Source organism: Copadichromis virginalis, linkage group LG17 (genome assembly GCF_057382275.1).
Source record: "Copadichromis virginalis isolate Kocher_CV1m ecotype Utaka linkage group LG17, C_Virginalis_male_GT1.1, whole genome shotgun sequence".
Lineage (NCBI taxonomy): Eukaryota > Metazoa > Chordata > Actinopteri > Cichliformes > Cichlidae > Copadichromis > Copadichromis virginalis.
Window position 1 is genome coordinate 15930669 of NC_140634.1, and position 25314 is coordinate 15955982.

At 40.9% G+C, this 25314-nt stretch overlaps 2 protein-coding genes across 3 annotated transcripts; one reads left to right on the forward strand and one right to left on the reverse strand.

The window, feature by feature from the left end:
* dph5 (diphthamide biosynthesis 5) lies at positions 1-13318 on the forward strand. The gene is made up of 7 exons (XM_085436091.1): positions 1-303; positions 2249-2373; positions 2953-3061; positions 8807-8927; positions 10754-10793; positions 12353-12456; positions 12748-13318. The coding sequence occupies exons 1-7, from the start codon at positions 169-171 to the stop codon at positions 12978-12980; spliced, it is 867 nt and encodes a 288-aa protein (XP_085292217.1). The 5' UTR covers positions 1-168; the 3' UTR covers positions 12981-13318.
* On the reverse strand, positions 13217-25314 carry slc30a7 (solute carrier family 30 member 7). Of its 2 annotated transcripts, XM_085436089.1 has the most exons (11): positions 25149-25314; positions 24770-24871; positions 23122-23235; positions 22949-23036; positions 21519-21648; positions 20536-20754; positions 19990-20040; positions 18544-18679; positions 14805-14895; positions 14218-14367; positions 13217-14037 (listed from the first exon to the last, which is right to left on the reverse strand). In XM_085436089.1, the coding sequence occupies exons 1-11, from the start codon at positions 25226-25228 to the stop codon at positions 13990-13992; spliced, it is 1209 nt and encodes a 402-aa protein (XP_085292215.1). In that variant the 5' UTR covers positions 25229-25314; the 3' UTR covers positions 13217-13989. The 2 variants fall into 2 exon arrangements, with proteins under 2 accessions (XP_085292215.1, XP_085292216.1); XM_085436090.1 differs by lacking the exon at positions 25149-25314 and having other exon boundaries at positions 23122-23230; positions 24770-24848.

A 25314-nucleotide genomic window follows, 5' to 3' on the forward strand; every position in this document is an offset into this window, starting at 1 on the left:
TGTCGCAACTGTAAACAGTTCACGACAAGCCGTATTCCAAGTAGCGCAGCGAGTCCCCACGTGAATACGGGAAAGTTTCACGTCTGGGTGCTTCTTTTTAAGAAGTTTTAGCTCCGTTAAGTGCTGCGGCAGTAACACGGACCCTGTACGGAAGGCGGGACCGGCAGGATGCTGTATCTGATCGGTCTGGGGCTCGGAGACGCCACAGACATTACAGTGAAGGGTTTACAGGCGGTGAAGAGCTGCTCCAGAGTTTACCTGGAGGCCTACACATCCATTCTCACCGTGGGCAAAGAGGCGCTGGTGAGTCCGGAGCATTACGACCCGGAGGATTTGGACCAGAGCTGAAATGAAAGCTCGTCCCAGGAGAGGAGCTGCTTGTTTTGGCTGTAGGACTGATTCAGAACTAGGAAGAAATGTCTTACTTTTTACATAAGAACTGGGTTTCAGTACGTGTTACTCGAAGACATCATATGATTTACAATGAGTAATTATAGTAAATCAAAAGGATGAATCCCGTCGGGTTTTTTAACTGCATATTCAGACCTGGGTCCTGAATTGGATAATTCAATGAATTAATTTCAACAAATAAATGTAATTTCTTGCTTTCTTCAGACGATCGGTGTACGATTAGAGATGTCTAATGTCTCTCATATTAATTTATCTAGGACTTCCTCACATTTTGATCAAATTAATACCACAAGCTCAATGTCCTCATTCTCACCTGTAAATGCTAACAATCTGGAAGAAATTATTCATCAGTTAAATCTTGCATCTCTTTACTTGATCCCATCCACAACAAATTGTTCAAATCTGTATCTCACTGTTTTACAAATGATGTAGTACGTATTATAAGCAGTTCTCTACAGACTAGCATTTTCATTGTTTCTATTAAATATACTTTAATTACTCCGATTCTCAAGAATAATAACTTAGACCCACTGGTTATTAATATTTATAGACATAATATTTTCTAATCTAAGAAATTATTTGGAAAACTGTGTTTTTTTGCTGGGACATGTCGGTCCTGCTGACTCAGAAAGTCCCTGCTGAATTGTGCTGCAGGAGAGCTGCCAAAAGTGTCCCTACATGATCTGCATGCTGGAGGAAGTGCAGAGTGTAGTCGTGGAGACCAAATTCAGGGTCTGATTCGTCCACGGGGGGGCGGGTCCAAAGATCCGGAGTATGGGCAGACTGGAGATCCCGGCAGAATCTTCTCCACCAGCCTGTGGAAGTGCAGGCTGTTCATGATGAAGGCCACAATACTCCGACCCCTCCAGATGCCGATGCCTGATCTGTCTGTCTTTGCCGATGAACTTCTATGGATGAGTCTGCATATATAGGTTTAAAATCCTAGAGCGCCAGGCCAGCTTCTTGGCTGACTCCGTGCTGCTGATGTGATGGTAGGACGGGAAGCACCCTGCGCTCCAGCGGACGATCGCGGAGGACTCTAAGAAGTAGGCTCGGCTCTGCTCCAGCACGACCTTCTGACCCCCATGAGTGTGCAGCGTCAGCTCCCAGCTCACATTCAGGTTCCTGAGCACCCACTCATGCTGCCAGGGCAGCACGGTGTATGGGCTGATGTCTCTCTATGCAGATGACACCCAACTTTATCAGTCCTTAAAGCCAGATAACACACACCAGTTAGTTAAGCTGCAGGAATGTCTTCAAGACATAAAGACCTGGATGACCTCTAATTTCCTGTTCTGAATTCAGATAAAGTTATTGTATGCGGCCCTAAAACCTTCGAAATATGTAACCATATGCTTACTCTGGATGTCATTGCCTTAGCCTCCAGTAACACTGTGAGGAATCTTGGAGTTGTATTTGACAACGACATGTCCTTCAGAGCACAGCCCAAGGTGCAGTCAGCAGGTTACTCAATTGATCCCCAGCTGCTCCAGTCCACATGTCAAAGTATTCTTGGGCATGATACTAAAGAGCGAGTTGCCCTCCAATTATCATCGGAGTGTGAGTGGGTGCATATGACTAAAAGAAAGTGTTTAGGTATAGACTAAAGTTGAGTATGAATGTGGGCCTGTGTGATTGGGTAAATGAGACTTGTAGAAAGTGATCTGAATGCTTCAATTAGTACTTTGTAATCACCAGTCCATCCATCTTTTGCTTATTCAATGCAGGGTCTCAGGAGAGTGAGAACTAAATAGAAAATGAACATCTACTTGAATAGTACGTGTCTGCTCTTAGTATTCTTGTTAAAATATCCTAACAGTATATTCCTTTGCTTCAGGAGGAGTACTATGGGAAGCAGCTGATCCTGGCAGACAGAGATCTAGTTGAACAAGGAGCTGATCAAATCCTGGAGGATGCAGATGTCACTGATGTGGCATTTCTGGTGGTGGGCGACCCATTTGGGTGAGTCACAGTGTTTCTGGACTGTGTAAGCAACAGCTCCAATTGATCCCACAGATCTGAAGTATGCTCTGTCAGCACACGCACTGTAGTGGGGAGCAGCAGAGGAAGATAAAACCACAGAGTTTGTGTCAGAGCAGAGTTTTTACATTTCAGCAGATTTCTGCCCAAAGCCACATTATTCCTCTCAGACATAATAACAGAGTGCTGAGCAGCTCGCCTGCTGAATGGAATATACAAGCTCTATAGTCTTGTCCGTGGGAATTTCAGACTCGGTTTTTCATCAAAAAAAACACGGGTTCTTTTTTGGCCCACTGAAAACTATAATGAAGCTTTTTTTCATCACACTGAGGTTTGACCTGTCCGTGACCTCAGCATCTATACATTACTCTGTCATTCAGTCTGTCCAACACAACACTGGGGAAAACCTGTTATCTTCATAGGTTAGTTTACTATAATAATAATGAGTCAACTCATTGTCAGCTAGTTTGCTGTTACATAGGCACCAGGCATATAGCAGCTGAATAGATTTTGTGTATTTTATAAGAAAAGGCTGCCCTTGTTTTCTGTGTCTTTCTGCAGAGCCACCACACACAGTGACCTAGTGCTGAGAGCAGTGAATGCTGGGATACCATACAAAGTCATTCACAATGCCTCCGTCATGAATGCAGTGGGCTGCTGTGGTTTGCAGGTAATTATTTCCTGAACTGAGTCTGTGAAGCAGAACTTCCAAACACAGGCTCAAACACATCCACTTTCTTTTTCTGCATTTTTTAAAACTTCTTTATATTTTTCCACCTAGTGGCAAGCAACAACAATAATGTAATGATTCCATGGGGGACTAAAGTCCAGAGATGAAACTGGTTTGAAAATGCAGGAAGAAAAGCTGCTGTTTATGTGTGTAGCCTGATGGTTTCTACTCTGTTCACTGCATAGGAGTCAGTGCTGATAATAGAAGGAATAGAGTCACTGTGACTCCAGTGCTGGGAGTCCTCAGTGGCTTTTGGCTGCTTTCGGGGGGGGTTTTTTTGGGGTTTTTTTTTTTGGGGGGGGGGGGGGGGTGCAGAAGTGACCATATTTGGATGCAGGGTGGAGAGTTGTCAGCTAATGTTTTCACAGTTGTCAATCAAAACACCTTTCCCTAACTTGAAGACATAATGAAAATGAAAAGGCGGGTTTAAAAAATAAATGAACTGTATTCTCTTCACTATCGCTCCTCTGTGCATGTCCAAACCTTCTTAGCCATGTTGCTCAAACCTTCTGTCTAAACTGCTCAACCAGAGCTGGCCAGAGAGTGCCTGGTGGCCAGGCCTTAGCCTCTGGGGCCCGGCCAGGTAAAGCAACCGAAAAAGACTTTGAGTCTGCTTCCAAGTGATTCTAGCAAACTGTCAGCCCAACTCAGAAAGGGAAGGTGGTGCTCCACTTACATTCTGTTTAGTGGGGGTGGGGTGTAGCTGACTTCAACTGTGGACATAGTATTCTGTATTGGAAGCAGAGTCTGGGAATGAGAGAGATGACCTGGTCATCACTAGCAGCAAGGTTAATGAGACAGTTAAATAGTCCTTGGTGGCAGCTCCCCTGTAGTGCAGGGCCTTCCTGGTCTTTTCCTGTGTGTTATGAATAAATCTTTTTTGGGGGGTACTGGTACTGGTTTTATTTTGTTGTATTTATCCGCGAAACCTTAAAGGGCAGTCCGTGAAAATATTGTCGGACATAAACCGGTCCGTGGCACAAAAGAGACCTGGTGTGGGTGACCGGTCTGGTAGCTGTGCTGCTCCTGGGTGAGTGCGGGGTGGGCTTGGTGACTTGGAGTTCTGGGGGTGTACCACCTCCATGCTCTGGTTCTGGCTAGGCCCCGGGGGCTTGGGTCCTAGCTGGTGTTTTGACGGGGTTTTGGGTTGCTGCATGCACTGGGGCCTGGCCGTGGCCCTTTGGTGCATTGGTGGAACTGGGGGCCTCTTTAGCTGGCAGGGAGTGTTTTTGCCATCTTTTTGAAGGTGCTCTCTACTTTTGAGGAGACCACGCTGCAGGCAGAGAGGGGGGGGGGGAATCTACCAGAGTTGCAGGATGGACTCAACCTGGGTATCTAGATTAGAGATTAGATTAGATGAAACTTTAAAAATCCCTCAGGTGGGTTCCTCTGGGAAATTCAGTTTCCAGTAACACAGCACCGACAGAAGTTGCATGTTACAGATACATTGTCAGCTGTCTTATGTAGTCTGGTGTAGTGTCCGAGCCTGGTAGCTCGGGTGTGTACTGGCTTGCTCCTGGCACCTCCTTGCAGGGCTTGGGCCCCTGGCTCTGTCTGGCCCCCGCTGGGGGGTGGGATGTCCTTGGGTCTCAAGTCTCTGGGCCAAGAGCTCGGTCTGCTCTGGCGTAGCTGGCTGCTTGTGGAGGGTGCGGGCTCATCGTGGCAGCCCCCATGGTGCTTCCCCTGGAGGAGTTGTTCATGATTGACAAGCAAAGCATGGGTTTGACTGTAAAGTCAAGAATCTGTCATCCTTTCTAAGCCTACTAATGACCATCATTTCCAAAAGGGATTAAGCCCATTGAGTCACCAGAATAGTGTTTACTGCGGTGACAGATCAGGAGAGCTGGTTTTTATGCAACTGAAGGAGTTGGAAACCACTTCCATTTTTTTGCACAATCTGTGTTTGTATTTGTGTCATGAGTGCAGCTGCAGCTCATGACGAACCTTTTTGTCACAGTAAACACCTCTCAATAATTCCATCTCATCAATAACTGAACTGTCAGAGCAGCCAATCATAGAGCAGAACCCAGCTGCAGCTCCTCCTCCTGCAAATATGCAAAGATTAGCATTAATGTAAAGACAGCATTTCCAGTGGGAGTAGTTAATATGCTAATGAGAAAGGACACATGCAAATGAGCTCTATTCCTTCCTCTAGGTGCTATGCACTCACACTCACAACTGGAGTCCTTCAGGGCTTTTCTCTATAAAACAAACAGTACATTAATTTTCTTGATGGTGTTTTATTTATAGATAAAACTAATAATAATCAGCAAAAAACATTTATCCAAGAACAGCTCTTCAGAATTTCACTGTTCAGTACCTTTCAGACATGAGCTCTTTTGTGTTAATTTGCATTCAGTCACATTAGCACATGCACATTAGGACTCTGTCTCTTTTTTGCATCTTGAGTTGCTAGTGGCAGATGGTGCCCCCTGCTGATTGGTTCTGCCGGAGTTCTCTTCTCGATTTTAAAAAAAGAAGAAAAAAAAAAGAGTTCTTCTTTCCCACCTCTACCAAGTGCTGTTCATAGGACATTGTTTGACTGTTGGGTATTCTATCTATGTAAAACTGATTAACAACGCCCTCTGTTATTAAGCATTGGCTAGTATCTTGATGTGTGTTCAGTCAGGTCCAGGCACGTTTATAGAAAGGTAAAAAAAGAATTGCAATTTTGCTTCTGTAACCCACCACGGAGGATTGTAAACCAAGTTTTCCAGTCTTTCTAAAGGTCATTCAGAGTGTTTCTCTGGGCATTAGCTGCTTCTTTTTATTATTATTATTAATTTTCAGTCCAGTTCTTGTACCTAAACCATTTTCAAATGGTTTTTTGTTGTTACGCCACCCAATCATTCAAAAATGTAAAGCACTTAAGAGCCAGTGTTGTGTCTACACATAAGAAACAACTTACCAAAGAACCACTTTTTAATTGCATCTTTAGGAACTTTGTTACTAGCAGTGTGTCGCAAAAGCACATCATTTGCTCTCATTTCTCGAATCTAGTTGAATCTACAAAGGAAAAAAAAGACTTGACAGAACCAAAAAAAGCACTGTCGTATAGATGTCATATGTAATATCCTTGGAGGGGCTGCCATCTTGATGAGGCTTATTTTCCCAAAAGTCTTGGGGATCTTCAAGATGTTTTTGGCAAACACAAGCCTTTGTGTGCTTTTTGGTCAGCAGTGGTTTTCTTCTTGGAACTCTCCCATGAATGCCATTCTTGCCCAGTCTCATTCTTATTGTTAAATCATGAACTCTAACCTTAACTGAGAGGAGTGAGGCCTGCAGTTCTTTAGATGTTGTTCTGGGTTTTTTATGAAGGTTTACCACTTTTCTCCATTTGTGGATAATAAGTCTCACTTTGGTTCTCTGGAGTCCACAAGCCTTATGAATGGCTTTATAATCCTTTCCATACTGATAGATGTCAATGATTTTATTTGTCCTATTCTTATGTTCCCTTTTGTATGATGTTTTCCCTTTTGAGACCATCAAGCCTATTTCACTTTGTTAGACATTTAAATGATTTCCAGATTCAAAAAGTCTGGCAGTATTTCAGAATGGGTGAAGTTGAGCTCAACTTTCCAAAAAATGTAGCTAATTGCAGTTAATTCATGATTTAACAAAGGGGTCATATAAATGGGAAGTATCTCACATTAAACTTAGTTTGGAGTTCCACACTTAAGAGCCAGTGTTGTGTCTACACATAAGAGACAACTTGGCAAAGAACCACTTTTTAATTGCATCTTTAGGAACTTTGTTACTAGCAGCGTGGCGCAAAAGTGCTAGAACCAATTCTATTTACATTTTACATGTAAGGCAGTATTAGAAGAAGGCAGCACAACATGCTTTATCTGTCCATAAAACCAGGTGGCACACAGTAATTAGTTAAACTGCATTAATATCTTAAAGATATAAAGACATGGATGGCTTCCAATTTCCTGCTTCTAAAACCAGACAAATATGAGGTTATTGTACTCAGCCCTAAAAATCCAAAAACGTGATGTCTAACCAGACACCTGCTCTGGATGGCATTACTTTGGCCTCCAGTAACAATGTGAGGACTCATGGAGTCATTTTTGAGGAAATGTACTTCAGTGTGCATATTAAAACTTCCAGAAAAGTCTTCAGTTGATCCAAAGTGCTGCAGCACTGACAGGGATAAGAAAGAGAGCGCCTATATTGGCTTCTCTTCATTGATTCTGTGTTAAACCCAAATCAAATTTATAATCCTTCTCCTCATATATTATCACCCCAGTAGAACACTTCCCTCTTGGAGTGCAAGAGATTTCTAGGTAGAAAAACATGAAAGGGAGGCAGAGCCTCCAGCTTTCAGACCCCTCTTCTGTGGAACCAGCTCCTAGTTTGGATTTGCTTGGATTTGCTCCCAACCGGTCATGGCAGATGGGTCCTCTCCCTGAACCTGGAGCTGTTCGAGTCTATCCCAGCTACCATAGGGCGAGAGGCAGGGTACACCCTAGACAGGTTGCCAGTCTGACACAGGGCTATAAATAACTGAATTAAATTTTATTTATTTATCATCAACCATTTTTGAGCAGTGCAGGATTATCTTGACCGAGAATTGAACAAAAAGTCGGCCAACATCCAAAGAACTATGGTGAACTATTCATGAAGACTACTTAACAAAATTAGAAGAAATGTTGTCTAACAGTTCAGTCTGTTGAAGAATAAAGGTGGTCATACCAAATATTGACTTTCAAGCTTTGAGACTTGAAACAAAACGTTAGCGTATATACTATATTTCTACTTATGTTTGCACCTTTGAAGAAACAACTGCACTTGTTTCCCGGTGTCCTAGCACAGTATAAGTGCGTTGAGGATAATTTAATTATAAAGAAATAACCCAAGACTTCTGCGCATGACTGCATAGTGCCCCATTTTTCAGTCTCAAAAGTATTTGGACAAACTAACACAATTTGAAATGGTAAAAATGGTAAATGGCCTGTATTTGTATAGCGCTTTACTAGTCCCTAAGGACCCCAAAGCACTTTACGCAACCAGTCATCCACCCATTCACACACACATTCACACACTGGTGATGGCAGCTACATTGTAGCCACAGCCACCCTGGGGCGCGCTGACAGAGGCATCCAGTTTCTTTGGCTTTAGAAACTCTTGTTACTTTTGCAGTTTACTTTGGTTCATTGTCCATTTGTTATGTGAAGTTCTGTGCAATCAGTTTGTAGTTTTAGTTGTATCCAAGCCGATCGTACAGAAAGTCCTGTACACTTCACAATTCATCCTACCACTTCCAAAACAGTTAACTGGTTCCACTGGTAGCTGTACATGCCCATTAAATAACACTGCCACCTCCATGCTTTTCTGTTCCCGTCCTTCTGGTATGAGTTCATCTTGGTTTCATTTTTTCTGAACTTCACTGGCTCTTTTAGATGTTTTCTGCAAAGTCTAATCTGTTTCTCTGTTTTTCCATTCAAGACATTGATATCGCTACCTCCAGGAGTATGTTTATGTTTTTTAACCAGCGAAATACAAAAATGTCAATCAACCATTTTACAGTCTCATATTTGACTATACACTTGCTTACATTATCACATTGTGAGGGCTCGCTTCCTTTTGAGGGACAAGAAACTGTGATTCTCCTGGAAATAGCTGTTGGGGAAAAAGCCCTTTGATGTGATGGAAACATGTGTTTGTCTGTGTGTGTTTCAGTTGTATAATTTTGGAGAAACGGTGTCTGTAGTGTTTTGGACAGAGACGTGGAGACCAGAGAGCTTCTACGACAAAATTTGTAAAAACCGAACAGCTGGACTGCACACACTCTGTCTGCTGGGTGAGGCTTGCACACAAACACAGACAAATCTCCTAAAATAAAATCCACAATATCCAAGATAAAATTATAATGTAAAACAAAAAAATAGGATAATAGAATACAATTATTTATATTTGAAACAAAAACCGATACCGCTGAAATTTCATGTTATTTTCTAAACTGAATTGAAATCATTTCATTAACAAAGTAGAAAAATATATATATCCAAGAAAAGTAGTACAATTTAGTAAAAAATAATGATGAAAGAAGGCATTTTAACATAAAACGTATTAAAAATGTAAAACATTATTGAAAATATGCAAACAAAAGGTCTGAATCAAAACACAGTCATTGTGAATTAATCTGAAATAATGCTGATGGCCATCTGAGGCTCTTTTATTTTTTTCTGTAATGAATATTTAAAACACGCCCACTCACCAGCAGGTCATCCACCTCCCACTGGACTCCTAATTTATGGGCGTTTGGGGCATTTGGGGTCCCTGGGATGATTGATGCTGGTGTCCGTACCTCATCTATTACTTCTCCACACACACATTTACAAAAGAGCACGGCCATGTTTTTTGACTTCACAAACACGGCAGGACACCCAGATGAGCCATTTATTTATTTCAAGAATTCACTATGATTTTGGACATTTTTAACATAATAGGGAATTATTCATAAGTAAGTAAAACAGCAACAGTGATGAAAAAAGCTGCGTCATAATTAAAAGAGATTATTTACAGACACTGCACATCTTAAAATAGAGCATTAAATAAAATATTACGAAAATAACAGCCATACTGTATTTATTTAAATAATCAGTGACCTTGACCTCAAGGTCAGAGGTTTTCTTAAAATTGTGTGAGTGAGATAACTCGGGAACAAGGTGACATATTTTAGAAATTTGTACTATGGGTGTGTGAGGGATGGCACTGGCGGTCGACAGCATTTTTTTATATAATGTTTTTTTGTAATGTTATGTGGTTTGTTGTCGAAACCTCAAGAACCTTCAGTCTGCAATATGACAGAAATTGTTTATTTGTAAATTGGTAACTGGGTAGCTGTGGCTCAGGAGGTAGAGCAGTACTACTACTGTCCATGGATGCACTCATTAGAGTGAGAATGTTAGATAGAAAGCACTTAGGCACAGAAAAAGTGCTTGTATGACTCGGTGAATGAGGGTTGTACTTGAAGTGCTCTTAGTGCTCAACCAGAGTATTAAAACGCTCTATAAAAACCAGTCCATTTACCAGAATACTTACTTACATTCTTATCCATCCATTCTCTTCTGCTTAATTAATTTCCTGTGCTTGATTCTAGTAAAAATAAAAGCATGGTTTGGAAATGTTTTGTAAATTCTGTACTGTGCTTGCATGGTGCTTTTCTAGTTTGACCACTCAAAGCATTTTTTTTTTACCACATTTACCCAACACACACACAAACGCTTTTTTCTGCCTAAGTGCTTTCTATCTAACATTAACACACTCACAGTAATGTGTGCATCCGTGGCAACTTGGGTTTGACATGCAAATCGACGAGCCAGGGATTGAACTACCAACTTCCCAACCCACTCTGTTCCCTGAGCCGCATCCATTTTTAACGGGTGAGAATTTTTATTTAAAATAAAACTGACACATTTCTGTGCGATATTTTACATTGGATATTAATTTAAAAGGATATTAGAAAAATACAAACGGCAGATTTTTTTTTTTTTTTTTTTTTAAATCAAATGGTTTCTTGGGACTGTTGGGATGTAAGTGCACGTTTTAGTTCTGAGATTAAAAGTAAAAACAGTGCGAGATGTGTTTAATACAGTTTTCTTCTTGTTTTGGTTTTATTGTTAGATATTAAAGTCAAAGAGCAGAGCATCGAGAACATGATGAGGTAAGAATCAGATCCAGATCACATCCACAACCACCTCTGGAGTGTTAGAGATCTCACCATGTGAGGTCTGTTATTTTTTGACTTAACCCTCAGTCAGCATTTGTCAGAACCAGAAACCCAGACCATGTCCACATGACGTTTTTGCCTGGCTTATCTGCGTAGCAACTTAATCAAAAAGATTATAGATGACATCTTATTTCATAGTGTATTCTTCACGTGCTCTATCAAAAGCACATTCTCTGCTGATTCACCCACTAATTACATTCACAGTATTCACTTACTGTGTCTTTAGGGATTCGCTATCTTAGCTCAGCTCGTTACCGACTCGCTAGCAGCATGGCCTCTTCACCTCCTGCACTTTCCTGTTCATCATGTTAGATGTTTAGTTACTCCTCAGCCTCCTTTAGTAATAACGATACTTGTAATGACTATAGCCTGTTTGCAGCTCCAGGATCACTGAATGGCAGACCCGGCTTTGCACACTCGGAAAAACCCGTAGGGCTAACACAGAAACAACTACTTGCCATTTAGATTCACCAATTAACTCAACCCCACTTGGATTCAGGGGACAGACACTATCTCTACTTTTAAAATTAGGCTTAAAATGTTCCTTTTTGATTAAGAACATAGTTAGGGCTGGATCAGTGACCCTAAATCCTCCCTTAGTTATGCTGCAACAGGTGTAGGCTGCTGGGGGATTCCCATGATGCATTGAGTATTTCTTCTTCAGTCACCTTTCTGGCTCAGTATGTGTTAATAGACCTCTCTGCATTGAATCATTACTTATTATTAATCTCTGGCTCTCGTTTGTTCCGTCTTCCTCCCCTGAGCTCGGTTCTACTGGAAGTTTCTTCCTGTTAGCTTTTCCTTCCCACTGTTGCCAAAGTGCTTGCTCATGGGGGGGGTGTCATATGATTGTTGGATCTTTCTTATTATTGTAGGGTCTACCTTAATATATTAAGCGTCTTGAGGCGGCTGTGATTTGGCGCTGTATAAATAAAATTGAATTGAATGACTAATTATTTGTGAACTGATCAATTGGCTTAAATCTGTGACTCTCCACCACTTGGCCTTAGAACTGAAAAAGCTCCTCAGATTAGAGGTGAAGCATCTTCGGGATATTTAAAGAAGTTCAGTGGCTTTTCAAGGTTATCAGGAGACCACAAAGTTTGGAGGTCAGTAGCAACTCTGCAGAAAGTTGGTGACCTCTGTGCAGTATGTATCTCAGTATCCATTATTTTGTTATAGCACTAACAGCTGATCGTGTAACATTTAGTAACAAGGAATTTTCACCACTGGACTTGTTGGAAAGGTGCCATCCTATCACGGTACACTCTGGGATTCACAGAGCTCCTGTGACCCATTCTTTCACAAATGTTTGTAGGTGTTTGATTTTATAAACCTGTGCCCATGAACACCTGAACTCAATGATTTTAGACGTGCGACTGAATACTTTTGGTAATATAGCATAGTTTCAAAGTTTTCTTGCACAGATGTGAAGGTTTGAATTAAAGGAGAATGACATGTGGTTAAAGTGAATCTTTGGTTACTGATTTTAGAGGGAAGAAGATCTACGAGCCTCCTCGCTTCATGACAGTCAACCAGGCTGCAGATCAGCTAATACAGGTCATCCAAAGGAGGAAGGAGGAGGGCGAGGAGTTGGGTGAGTCGTACCTGACATGCGAGTACTTTCTATCAATCCCATATTTGTTCAGATTGAAGTTCTGGTACAGTCATCAGGTAGAAGGAAAACGATAATCAAGTTTACAAAAAATATTGTAGTACTGTGTTTTATCTTTAGGATATTCTGAACCACGACTTAGGAGAACCAGTAGCATGCTAACAGTCTTGAAAGTCATGTGTCTGATTGGACCACTCCATCTTTCCTTAAAGAGCCAGTCAGCTGTGTTCGCTGCAGCTCTCAAACTCATGAGTCTTTGCCCCCCTTTTCCAGGCATGATGGAGGACACAGTGTGCGTTGGCGTGGCCCGACTCGGCTCTGACGAACAAAAGATCCGTGTAGGAACATTAAATCAGCTGGTGTCATGTGACCTCGGTGCTCCACTCCATTCGCTGGTCATCACCGGTCGACTCCACCCGTTGGAGGTGGACATGCTGCGAGTAAATGCAGAACCAAACGCACTGGAAAACCTGCACATGATTGACAGCTCAACCTACACCTCTTGACACACTTGTTCACCTGCTTGTCTACAACTACCATTAGTGACACACTATATAATCCCAGGCCCCAAATGGTAACTTAAACTGCACCCTGAGGCAGACCTTGAGCCTTCCCAATTAACTTTTTTGTTGTTGTTGTTATGTGATAAAAACAGCCATACAAGGCTGAGTCATTAGTCAGGATTCAGTGGCATTAATATTAAGCATTTTCCTAATTCCCAAACTCTGAATCTTTTTGGGGCCAAAAATGTTCCCTAACTGTGATGGATTTAAAGTAATCCTCACAAAGAAGTCACAAACACAGATGCAGAAAAAATGAATTAAAGTAATATATTTAAAAAAAACATTTGAAGGAGGCAGGAAATATGTTTGAACTCAGCTCCAACTTGTGATCATTTCATGTTAAACCTGCATGTTTCCACTCGTGCAGAGGCACCGCTGTTTACAATTCTGATATTAAAACCAAGTACAAATATTACTGCACGTGAAGTGAGAGCTTTTCTTTCCATAGGGCTCCAGTCCTCCTGCAGCTGTTTAATTAACTCAGTTCTATAATCAGTACTACAGATGTGATTATGAATAATCATTCTTAGAGAACCAGATTTATTTATTACAGCTGTAATAAATATTTATTTTTTTAAAAGAAAAAAAAAAAAAAAAGGCTTAAATCCACTGGTCGGTCACATGGTTTGGCACATACAGAGTGACTTCACACGCACTGTCAACCAATCAAGTCTGAGCAGTGATGTCAGAGGTGCTGGAAGGGGCTCAGATTGTCTCATGTCAAAGGCACTTACCCATAATTCTTTGTGGGAGGGGCAGAATTTCCACTGTGAGCAGGATTATTATTATTATTTTTATTTTTAAGAAAGTGGGTGGGGCTGTTTTAGTTCATCAGTTCTGAGAGCCCTCCCCCTATTCCAGTCTGTGCTGTGGTGACTGTCGGGGTCAGAAGTCACCTGCAGAAGTAGACTGAATGCGATTGGTCCCAAGTGTAGTGGAATATTAGCAGCTTCTACATGGCAGCTGTGTCGATCTGAACATACAGCTGCCGAACTCCTGCCTGTGGAGACAAAACCATTCATCGTGGCTGAATACTATGTTGACATCCTACTACCATCAAACCATCAATACTGCTACTGAAAGTAAAGTTTGTAAGAATGGTGCTGCTGACACAACCCTACATCTACAACTTCAACTGCCACCAGGTACAGTGTACTTGAATGAAGCTGTGTTTAGGTACCTGCGTGAAGATGTGGTGTGTCTGGCTAAGGATCCAGCGGGTGTCAGCGTCAGGGGCGACCAGCAGCTTTAATGTTCCGATATAAACATCAGTACACAGAGTCCAGAAGTGAGGCTCCTGCAGATTATACACTCCCTGCAGTTGCTGCACCTGGCCACAACAAAACAAACATCAGACTTGTCCACTCCATTCAAGGGCTTGAGGTACAATTACCTTCTTAAATTAGTGCTACAATTGTTACTACTACTACTAAAACAAATGATTACTTACTAATGATAGTATCAAGAAATGTACAGTTTATACGCTAAAATACATATTTACAGAATCTATTCAGTGGCACCTTTGGTTTCTATTGTCATGAACTGCCAGAACCTGCAACAAGTAAAGAACTGGTTCTTATTCCACTAACTGCATCCTAAGACGATCTGTGCAAAATCAGACTTCCAGGAAATGCAGCTGCATACACTTTTAAATTATTAATTTGTCAAGTAACTGACAAAGTACATCAAAATCTAACTTTATGCTAAATACTGATGTTTGCTCAGTTCCTACCTCTTCTTTGAACATTGAGTATGGTCACTACTCACCCTCTGGTAGCACTCTGGTAGGGCATGGTCTAGTGAAAATGGAGTTCTCTGCATCAGAATCCCAATAGACTCCTTCAGTAACGGTACCACACTGAGGATCAAATGATAGAAGAGAGAAAGTTTAGAAAGTAGAGAGTCTTGTTTTTTTTTTAGTTACATTGTGCCAGTTCCTAACAACAGCCACCTCACGGCACTCTGCATTGTAAGACCCCACAATTTTGGAGAAAAACATTCCAGCAGTCAGACTATGAGTAAGCAGTGACAGAATCAAGGAAGAACTCCCCTTTAACACAAGGAAAACTCCAGCAGAACCAGGATCAGGAGACAAAAGTCAAAGATGTAACATAACAGGAAAACAAGGGAGGACAAAAAAAAAAAAACAACTTGCAATACTGTTCCACTGCTGTGCAAGAATACACTCGTGCAAACATCCATGCCACTAGTCAACTAATTTTGAAATCATAGTCCAAGTCCAAGTTGTGGTGCATGTACCATGAACCACAGTTCAAAATTGTAGAGATTCTTAAGATGGGTCCGAGTTTAACTCATTTGCAGAATCTGTAGATTTACAACTGAAGTTCAGCTCCATGATGAGTTTGACTTTCCAGCTGCAGAAACCTGATACCTGCAGTTATGTGAAGGCCTCTCAGCTAACCACAGCACCACTCTGCTGACTCTTTAAATTGGCAGCTGTGCTCACTTCCAGCATATCAAACCACATCAGCACACATGAACTCCATTTATCTTGGATTTCTGGGAAATCTGACCACTGCATTCACATTCAGAAGACCAGCGATTCGAGAACAGACTCCAGGACTGTATAAAGGACAATACCAGTGGTTTGGCATGTTGGCTTCCATTAAATACTAATTGGACATTCTTTACATTAGTGGAAACCATTTTCCAAAGAGTCTGTCAGTTTTTGATTGATTTTCTTACTTCCAGGCAGATGTTGTTTCCAGCTTGTTTTTCTCTGGAATTCGACTTTAGAGCTGAAACCTGATTGATAATCCATAAGCTCTAGTAGTCAATGAGGAGGATCTGTAAGATGTTAAGGAATGTCTGCTATCATCTGAAGGAAATGAGCTTCTCTAACATATGTTTCTGATAAGACAAAGTTACACATCATGAGCACTACTAAAGAATGTAAAATACTCAAGAGATCATTAAAAGAGAAACCAAAAAAAAAAGGTTCTCACAGTCCTGCAGTGACTTCAGGCCTGAATCTGGGTTTTCATTATTAGAGAGTGGTTCACTTCTTTTTGGCGTACATCACTGTTATGCCACAGACCAGATCCGACCCAAGAACAGTTCATGTTCCAGATAGGAAAATGTGAAGTAATCACCTACTGACCCATCAGCTCCCTTAGATCTTCGGGTGGATACAGTTACTGCCTAAAAGTTTTAAAGACCAAGTATTTGCCTTTAACTGATGGAAATTAAGTAATATAGATTACTGGGTGGTAAGGTGGAACAGTGGTTAGCGTTGCTGTTTCACAGGAAGAAGGTTCCTGGCTTGAATCTTTGCTTAGGCTTTCCTATGAGTAATGTTAGCTTAATTTGTGATTTTAAATTGGTCATGGATATGAGGTCAAGTGCTTATGATATAGAGAATACAATGGTTAATAACTTTAATTTAAAGCACTCCGAGTGGTCAGCAAGACTAGAAGAGTCCTTTATAAAGGCTCAAAAGCACTATATAAAACTCATGGAAGGGAATATTACTTGCTGTTAAATGTTCATAGAAACTGAGCATTTAACAGTGTTTCCTGAAAACCCTCGTCTTATCACTTCATGATAACATTTAAATTTACAATAAATAATTACACAGCAGTGCAGAGTAGTTTTAGTCACAGTAGATGTCTTTCTTAAAGTGCTGTAACTAAGTTTAAGGATATAATCATCCACAGTTATCTTCTTCAATTCCTTGTACCAACACAGAGCAGAGCAGCTGCACTAACACTACTCCAACAGAGGTCGATTATCTCGTTAATAATTTTACCCCTTCACTACGTATGACTCTGGATGCTGTAGCTCCTGTGAAAAAGACAGCATGACTAGTATTTGACTCCCTGGTATAACCCTCAAATGCGCACCTTAAAGTAGACAACTCAAAAGCTGGAGAGAAAATGGCATATCACAAATTTAGAAGATGATCATTTAGCCTGGAGGAATAGTTTGCCGCTTTATAAAAAACCCTCCGTAAAGCTAGAACAGCTTGATTGATTGATTGAAGAAAATAAGAACGACCCTAGGTTTCTCCTCAGCACTGAAGTCAGGCTGACAAAAAGTCAGAGCTCTGTTGAGTCAGCCAGTCCCTTGACGTTGACTAGCAATGACTTCATGAATTTCTTGACAAATAAACTTTACAGTCCATGTACTGATCTTAAAACGGAACACCTACACTGTGCTTCCTGACCCCACATCAAATTTGCACGTAGAATAAAGCTTTTGTTTGATATTTGTTTGATATTTAATCTCAAAACAGCTCTGAGTCTGCAGCAAAGGATCTAAACTGAAATTGTCAGGAGCAGGTTGTGTTCAGAGTTTTAGTTTAAAAATCAGCTGGGAGTGCCACATTTTCACTGTTTCTTTTATTTACGGCAGGTTTTAAGCTTATTATAGATTCTCTGCTAGGGGAATATGTTTTATATGTGCAGCTTCTTAAGCTGTTCCTTTCTAAAACCGTTGGGTGAAGCTCAAACTGTGTGCCGCACTGTTAAAGGAAGGTCTGTTTATTCATTTGGTGAATTTGAAAATGTATAAATGTTGTTATATGTGATTCTAATCTGCTGAAACACAGGACACACATCAAGTTAATCAAATTAAATTGTTCAAAATTTTCACATCTAATTTATCAGGCTGGGATACTACTGGGATGATACTGGGACAGTAAGTTTCACAGCTCAAATGTGCAGCCATCATCTTAGAAATCAACAGCAGCACTGAGAGAAAACTCCGTGATAAAATAATTAACTAGAATTAAAATGTTTATTTCACTGCACTGTGCATTAAATCATCCGATCATGGGCATGTACACACATGTATTCGGGTGTCTTCTACTGTGCGTATTTTGCCCTGTTACTGTCCCCAAGTGGTCGCAGCAGGTCGCTGCCTCTCCCTGAGTCCATTTCTGCCAGAGGTCTTTCCTGTTAAAAGGGAGCTTATCCTTCTCACTGTCATCTGATTGTTCTGGTTTTCCCTCTACTACTGTAGGGTCTTTAACTTGCAATATAAAGCACTTTGAGGCAACTGTTGTGACACTATGTAAATGAAACTGAATATAAAATACCAGAGTAAAAAAAAGGCACAGTATTACTGTCCAGACCAATACTGGCTGATCAAATCACTTTACGAATTACTGGCAATTTCTGCTGTAGCGTTAAGTCTAGGCCACAGTTTTTGTATTCTCAGTAACACAAAAAAATCATCACTTCAGTATAAGAAATAATAATAATAGCATCAATATAAGGACTCACATATGTCAGCAAATCGCTGACCACAATGACGTGAGGGGCATGCACATAGAAGTTGAAAAAAGTCCAGCATTTTATTTGTTTCTATCAGCTGGCAGCATGTGTAAAACACCAGCACATACTTAACCCATATGCACTAGCACACGCAGAAATGGCAGCAACGACGGCAACCATTTCTGTAGGTTACATCATAGCTCTACGTAAATTCCCTGGCCAAGGCTAAATCAGACATTAAACAGTAAGAAGTGATAAGGAAGTATCACCTGACTCCAATGAGGATGGCGATCAGCATGGAGCAGATGGGATCGGCAATCATTAGATCATATTTCTGCATCAGCAGAGCGGAGATGATCACACCGACACTGCCCAAAGTGTCTGCAATAATATGCAACAGGACTCCTGGAACACAAAGATACAACACACATCGATACAGTTTTGATACATAGTCATCAGAATACAACAAGTTCAGACTAGTTTATGTAAGACAATGAAAAAGATACTAAAATAGGTTAAAAAATAAGTGCAGAAACTAATAATTCTAAATGGTTGGCATAAATTAAATTCTTCTAAAATACTACAAATCCAACTGTAAGTATAGTTACGAAATTAAGCTAAATAAAAAATAGAACAAACTGCTGCATGTACAGTGATGGAATCTAACATGTAGCGTGAAGTTCTCAAAGACTTACACTGGAGGAAATTTATAATTATACTCCTTCAGAGCTAGCTAGTAATAACTGTAGTTACTGTACACCACTGTTAAATCTGACAGAATTACTTTCACAAATGTGACTGCTCAGGAGGAGGAGGTACTTTAGCTCTTTACTTAAGTAAAAGGAGCAGTGCAAAAGTTTGAAAGCACTCTGGTTTAAGTCCTGATCACTATTTATTTCCACAAGAAGGGCCAGAGCAGTCTTTTCTGAGGCGGCTGAGGTCTTAACATCTGTCGGACAATGCTAAGCAGTTTCCCGAATTGTGCTGTGACCAGTGCCATCCTCTATTCTGTTGCATGCTGGGGCAGCAGGCTGACACTTGCAGATGCCAACGGACTCAACAAACCGATCCACAAGACCAGTAGTGTTGTGGGGTGGAGGTGGGCTCTCTTAAGATGGTGTCGGCGAGGTGGATGTTGTCCAAGATAAGGACAATGCTGGACAATATCTCCCACCCACTTTATGACATGCTGGCCAGTCACAGGAGCACGTTCGGTAAGAAACTGAGATTACCCAAAATGCACCACTAAACGACACAGGAAATCATTCCTGCTTGTGATCCTCTTGCTGTACAATTCCTACATCTAAAGTACAAATAAACACTGCAATAGCACACACTTCCTATCACATCCTCTACAGAGAAAATAAAGTCGGTATGAAAGGGGGCACCATAATTTCAACTTTGTGTAACATACTGTGATAGTTATATATTAGAGCCATTTTAATTTATTAGAGATATTCTATAATATATTGTATTATTTAATATTGGTACTATTGCTATTATATGTATTAGTGTTCTTACTGTCTTGGAGCACATGTGACCACATAATTTTCTCGGGGATCAGAGGACAAATGTACAGGGTACCAAATGCTAAGATGATGAGGATGCTATGTACTGCATGCTCAGAAGACACAGCGCTTTGGGAGCACTTTGGGAACGCCCCTCCACCCCAGTAGTTTAGTGTAGCACTGTGTGTGTGTGTGTTCATTTCTCACCCTGCAGGATCTGTTTGCTGGAGCCTTTTCCCGGCAGGTGTTGCAGTTCGTCTAAAAAGCAATAAATAAATAAATAAATAAACGCAAAAAGTGAGGTTGGAGGAAGTCTGTACCACGCAGGTTTGTTTTACTACTAAATGAAAAACCGTGAGATTCTGATGGCAGTTTATTAAATCTACATGAGCATTCAAACATTTTTTTACAATATACCGTATTCACAAATTCACATACCATGCCTGTGCTAGATAGAAAGCTTTCTAACATTCACACACTGATGACGACACGGGCAGCACCTTTGGCATGCAGGCCGAGGCAGCCAGAGATCAAACCAACAATCATGTTCATGTTGTATAAAAATGACATCACGGGACGTGCGGCCACATTGCTATAATGACCCTCACGAGGTGGTCCTCAATTGTAATAGAAAATTAGCTGAGTCGAACTGAGCCAAGCCAATCTAAGTAGGTACTAAGGGAAAAGGGCTAGAAGTGTCTAAATTGTGTTTGTGGCATTCTCATGCAGCATTTTCCTTTGTCAGACTCTCACCATTATAGTGTGGTTCCTCGTGTCCTCCATGACTGTGCCAATCTGCGTGTTTGTCGTGGTGGTGATGTCCTCCATGACTGTGGCAATCTGCATGTTTGTCGTGGTGGTGATGTCCTCCATGACTGTGGCAATCTGCATGTTTGTCGTGGTGGTGATGTCCTCCATGACCGTGACCGTGACTTGTGCTACCATTAAACAGAGAGTGACTGTGTCCGTGGTCTGAGGATGGAGAAGAAGACGTCAGACAAGCAAAGATCTGCAGTGAAGTTGTACAAGGCTGCACTCGACCTGTGAGGTTCTGCACAGATGTATCAATGTTCTAGTGGCATGCAGCAACGTTTAACTGAGCCTGAGTTTAGTTCACTTGATTTACAGAGGGTCTACAGAGTTGCAGAGTCCCTATAAAAAGCTTCGAACATCTACCAGGTTTACAATATCAAAGTTTTAGAGACCTGCTTTAGTGTTTGGGTCTGCAGAACACATTTTAGAGAGTTGCAACAATAATGTAAAAATGAGACGTGTGGTTACATGTTGTATAGTTGCACTCAGATGCCTGATCTGTACAGGCTCTACTTGATTGAACAAAAGAAGCTATGAGGGTTCCACTCCAATAATGTCATTTATTTATTCCCAACTCGATTACAATGAGGCTTTTATGTGTAAAGCCCAGGAATCCATGAAAAATGTAGGATATAATGCTGGGTAGTTGACACTAAAGATGCCATATTCTAATTTGGCTGAGGTATGACTAAAACTTTCTGTGGAAAATGGCTGGTGAAGGTACAGCGTAACCGCAAACCTTTCTAACACCCCATGTCGTATCTGCGCTCTAGAAATGTAACTACACACTGGCATCAGTGCAGTCCGCACTGCTATGAATGCTGAAAACAACATCATTTTCACTGGATCCAAACTGCGGAATCGACTCAAAGCACTTCAAGAGCGGCAGAGACACTCTAGGCTCAATCCTTCAGGTGTATTACCTCCTTCTCCATGTGAGTGCCCATGTCCTCCATGCTGGAACGCAAAGATCCCGACCAGGTTCACCAGCAGACCGGCTACAGAGACAGGAAGCAACCGCTCATGGTGAACATCTGGAGGCTCTAGAGCTCTCTGACAAACAGAGACAGATGGTCACATGCTGGCAGGCGTATTTTCACTAAATTTCAGCATGCCCTGTTAAAGCTTAAGGTTATGTAACTACAAGAGTAAAAATGATTTGTTTCTACCCCAACTTTTGCAGTATTAGGAGAACTGATACAGCACACATGATCAGATGCAAAAACCTACACAAGGGACTCATTGTTCTTACCTTGTTTAATCAACTGGGTGATCTACTGTATATACTCTTGTTATATACTCAACAAAAGGCAAGTCTGACTGTGCTGTCCGATTTGTTGTTGTTGTTATAATAAATCCATCTATTCTCTTCCACTTATCCAATTCAGCATCACAGGGGGATGAAGCCTCATCTCAGCTGCCACAGAGTGAGACGAAGGGTACACCCTGGCAATTTAGAATCACCAATTAAACTAACCCAACTAATTGCATGTCTTTGGACTATGGTCCTTTTAGTAGAAATGGGTAGGGGATAACTGTTCTTGAGTACTGGTACTGAATATATTATTTGGCTCATCTGATAAAAGGATTTCTTCTGCTGAAGACTGACGGATGCGACTTTACTTCAGGTTAACTAAGCTCCATCATCATTCCTGCCATTATGTGTGTAATATGAAAAACCGTGTAGTGAAATTTTGTTATTTCATTGATTTGATCAGTTTTTATGGACAGTGACAGGAAATTCTTTTTTCCTTACATGGGTGCTAATAAATTGCACATAAGAATTATTTCTAGACTGAAGTAGTACCTCTCTGACAGTAATGAATCAGGGTGTGCAGATGTCGCAGCAATAGCTGGTCAATGTCATTTAAGCCATTATTTAACCTCGTTTACAGTGAATAAACCTAATCCAGAAAAGATTTGACTCAGAGTCAAAGAAAGATTGTTCGACTGGTTCTCACAGCAACCAATCAAACAATCTCATCAAATCGAAGGCTTTCTCCCTATAGGCTTCCATCCGCATGAAACTATTGATGCTGATGTTAAAGCTTTATGATTTTCATATCAGTAGACTGATCCCAAGTTGCTCTCTGATGCATTCAATGTAGTGTGAATGTTAGATACAAAGCACTTAGGTGTAGAAAAAAGCATTTGTGTCAATGGGTGAATGAGGCATGTTGTATAAAGCATTTTGAGTGCTCGAGTACAGAAAAACAAAAGAAGAACCACAAGAACCAGTTCTTTTAATCCATTATGTTGGCCTACTTGTAATGCTATAACAGGCACTGCATAATAAGCAGACACACCTTGTAGATGTGATGGTTAAACTTAGGTAAAGTGGCAAATGTGTTACCTCAACTCCTTCCGAGAAAATGAAGAAAGCAGTGAAGATGAGGAAGAGCCCATTGACAAAGCCTGCCAGAACCTCTGCTCTCACATAGCTGAGACACAGACAGGACACAGACGGATTAAACACACTGACTGTCAGTGAGAGACCAGAACAGAGCTCAGAGTGGATGTTCTCACCCGTAGGAGAAGCTATCGTTGGATCTCCACCTGGAGATGACGGAGGCTGCCAGACCTGCCAGCAGGGCAGTGCAGTCAAAAAACATGTGGAAAGAATCTGAGATCAGACCTAAACTGAACACATGACAAACATGTAAAGAGATTCATTAAGGAACAGGAGCATCTGAAAAGATTTTAATGCTGCCGCAGATAAAACGACGTTTTTAAATGGTTACGACACCCATCACCCTTTTCCTCTTTTTTTCTGTCACACATACACTACCAGTCAAAAGTTTGGACAAACCTTCTCATTTAATTGTTTTTGTTTATTTTCATGACTTTTAAATTGTAGATTCTCACTGAAGACATCAAAACTATGAATGAACACATTTGGAATTATGTAGCAAACAAAGAAAATGTGAAATAACTCTAAACATGTTTTACATTTTAGATTCAAAATAGCCACAGTTTTCTTTGATTACAGCTTTGCACACTCTTGGCATTCCCTCGATGAGTTTCATGAGGATGTCACCTGAAATGGTTTTCCAACAGTCTTGAAGGAGTTCACAGAGAGGCTGAGATCTCTTCTCCTTGTTACGTTTCCTTAGTAGTGGTTTCTTAGTAGCTATTTGACCATAAAGCCCTGATGTGAGACTTTGATATTAGATAAAATGAATATTGATAAAGTTTACCTTTATGTGTAGAATCTGAATATCGCAAAATATTTTAAAAAATTGCAATAATATCGTATCGTACGTTAAGTATTGTGATAATATCGTATCGAGGGATGTATGGTGATTCCCACCTCTAGTGGATACCCCCTAATATGGTCATTTCTGGCACACAGGTTTGGCTGTGAGCACAGATCCACCCACATGCTGCTCAAAACTTCTGTTTGCCAATCAAAAGTTTAAAGGGAGAGCAGCAGGAGGAATGAAGCAGCTTTTTTCAGACAATGGATGAAGTCCCAATGTAAGTCAAACAGGACTATTTTGAAATGTGGCTTTTGTTAAATTCAAGAATCAATAAAATGGAGCTGGAAATGAGCAGAATAGCTCCACTTAAAAAATATATTTAAGACATGCGGAAATATTCTTTGCAAGAACGGGGAGCTCTGTTCCCTGCACATGTCCAAACCATCTGAGCCTTTCCCATGCAGCTGTGCTTCAGCGCTGGAATATTTTGAGTTTGGAAAGGCTGACTGATGATTTAATCCCTTACTTTTTCACTCTATTACTAGTTAATATTGTTCATTTTCCATCAGGTCACAGTATTTTCTCTCTGTAAATCCTGAAATAGTCAAAACGAATCATTCTTAGGTATAGACAGACAAATATTTATTCCCCTTTTCTTCTTCTGTTAACAGTAATAACAACAACAACGATGATGATAATAATAATAATAATAATAATAATAATGATTTGCTATTCATTTTGGGGGTATTTTTCAGGATGCACTTTTAGAAATATTGGGAAGATTTGGAAAGTTTGTGTAGTGTGGGTTGTGTATCTGCTGGCTAATGGCAACTTCTGCTTTCAGGTTAAAGACGTCCGACACTAACACACTCTGGCTTCCTCCATGCTAACACGAACACATACGTGGCACATCCTGAAAACAGCAGAATACACACACACGTACACTGCCTGATGCTAACGCTATGTTAGCCTACCTGTTACTCCAGATACCATACGTTAACTCCACAAAGGCGAAGGACAGGTTCAGACATAGGAAGAAGAACAGATTTCTGGAAGTTTTATCGGCGAGGATAGACCTACAAAAAGCACACAACAGTATGAAAACCAGCAGCACAGATCATAGCATGAGCCACAGACCGCAGACAAATCCCTGTCATCAACTCCTAGAAATTATATATACGTATAACTGTCGTTCAAGAACAAACCCTGAAGGCTGACAATCTTATAAAAAACATTTAATGCAGAGGAAGCTAACAGTGGCACAGATTCATTTAGGCTAGCCGGCCAGCAATAGGCTAGCAGCTTATCATTAGATGGCTCCCTTTTAGCCGCTATTAGCAGTGCGAAGATTACCTGAACCATCCGGAGAGTTTCAGCAGCAGGTTATACTTGGTCGGCTTATACTCGTCGTCTTTAATAGATAATGGTAACATTTTCACAACTGGAGACACACACTCACACACTCACTTGATAGTTTAGCTACGGAATGCTAACTGTCAATTTCCGGTTTGTGAGATTT

Bases quoted from the DNA above. Each gene is read 5' to 3' on its own strand.
- dph5 (XM_085436091.1), top strand. From the start codon at position 169: ATGCTGTATCTGATCGGTCTGGGGCTCGGAGACGCCACAGACATTACA. The intron at 3,062-8,806 runs GTAATTATTTCC...TGTGTGTTTCAG, and splicing joins TGGGCTGCTGTGGTTTGCAG to TTGTATAATTTTGGAGAAAC. The intron at 12,457-12,747 runs GTGAGTCGTACC...CCCCTTTTCCAG, and splicing joins GGAGGAGGGCGAGGAGTTGG to GCATGATGGAGGACACAGTG.
- slc30a7 (XM_085436089.1), bottom strand. From the start codon at position 25,228: ATGTTACCATTATCTATTAAAGACGACGAGTATAAGCCGACCAAGTAT. The intron at 20,755-21,518 runs GTAATACACCTG...CTCCATCCTCAG, and splicing joins GCACTCACATGGAGAAGGAG to ACCACGGACACAGTCACTCT. The intron at 14,896-18,543 runs GTGATACTTCCT...TTTGATCCTCAG, and splicing joins GCCATCCTCATTGGAGTCAG to TGTGGTACCGTTACTGAAGG.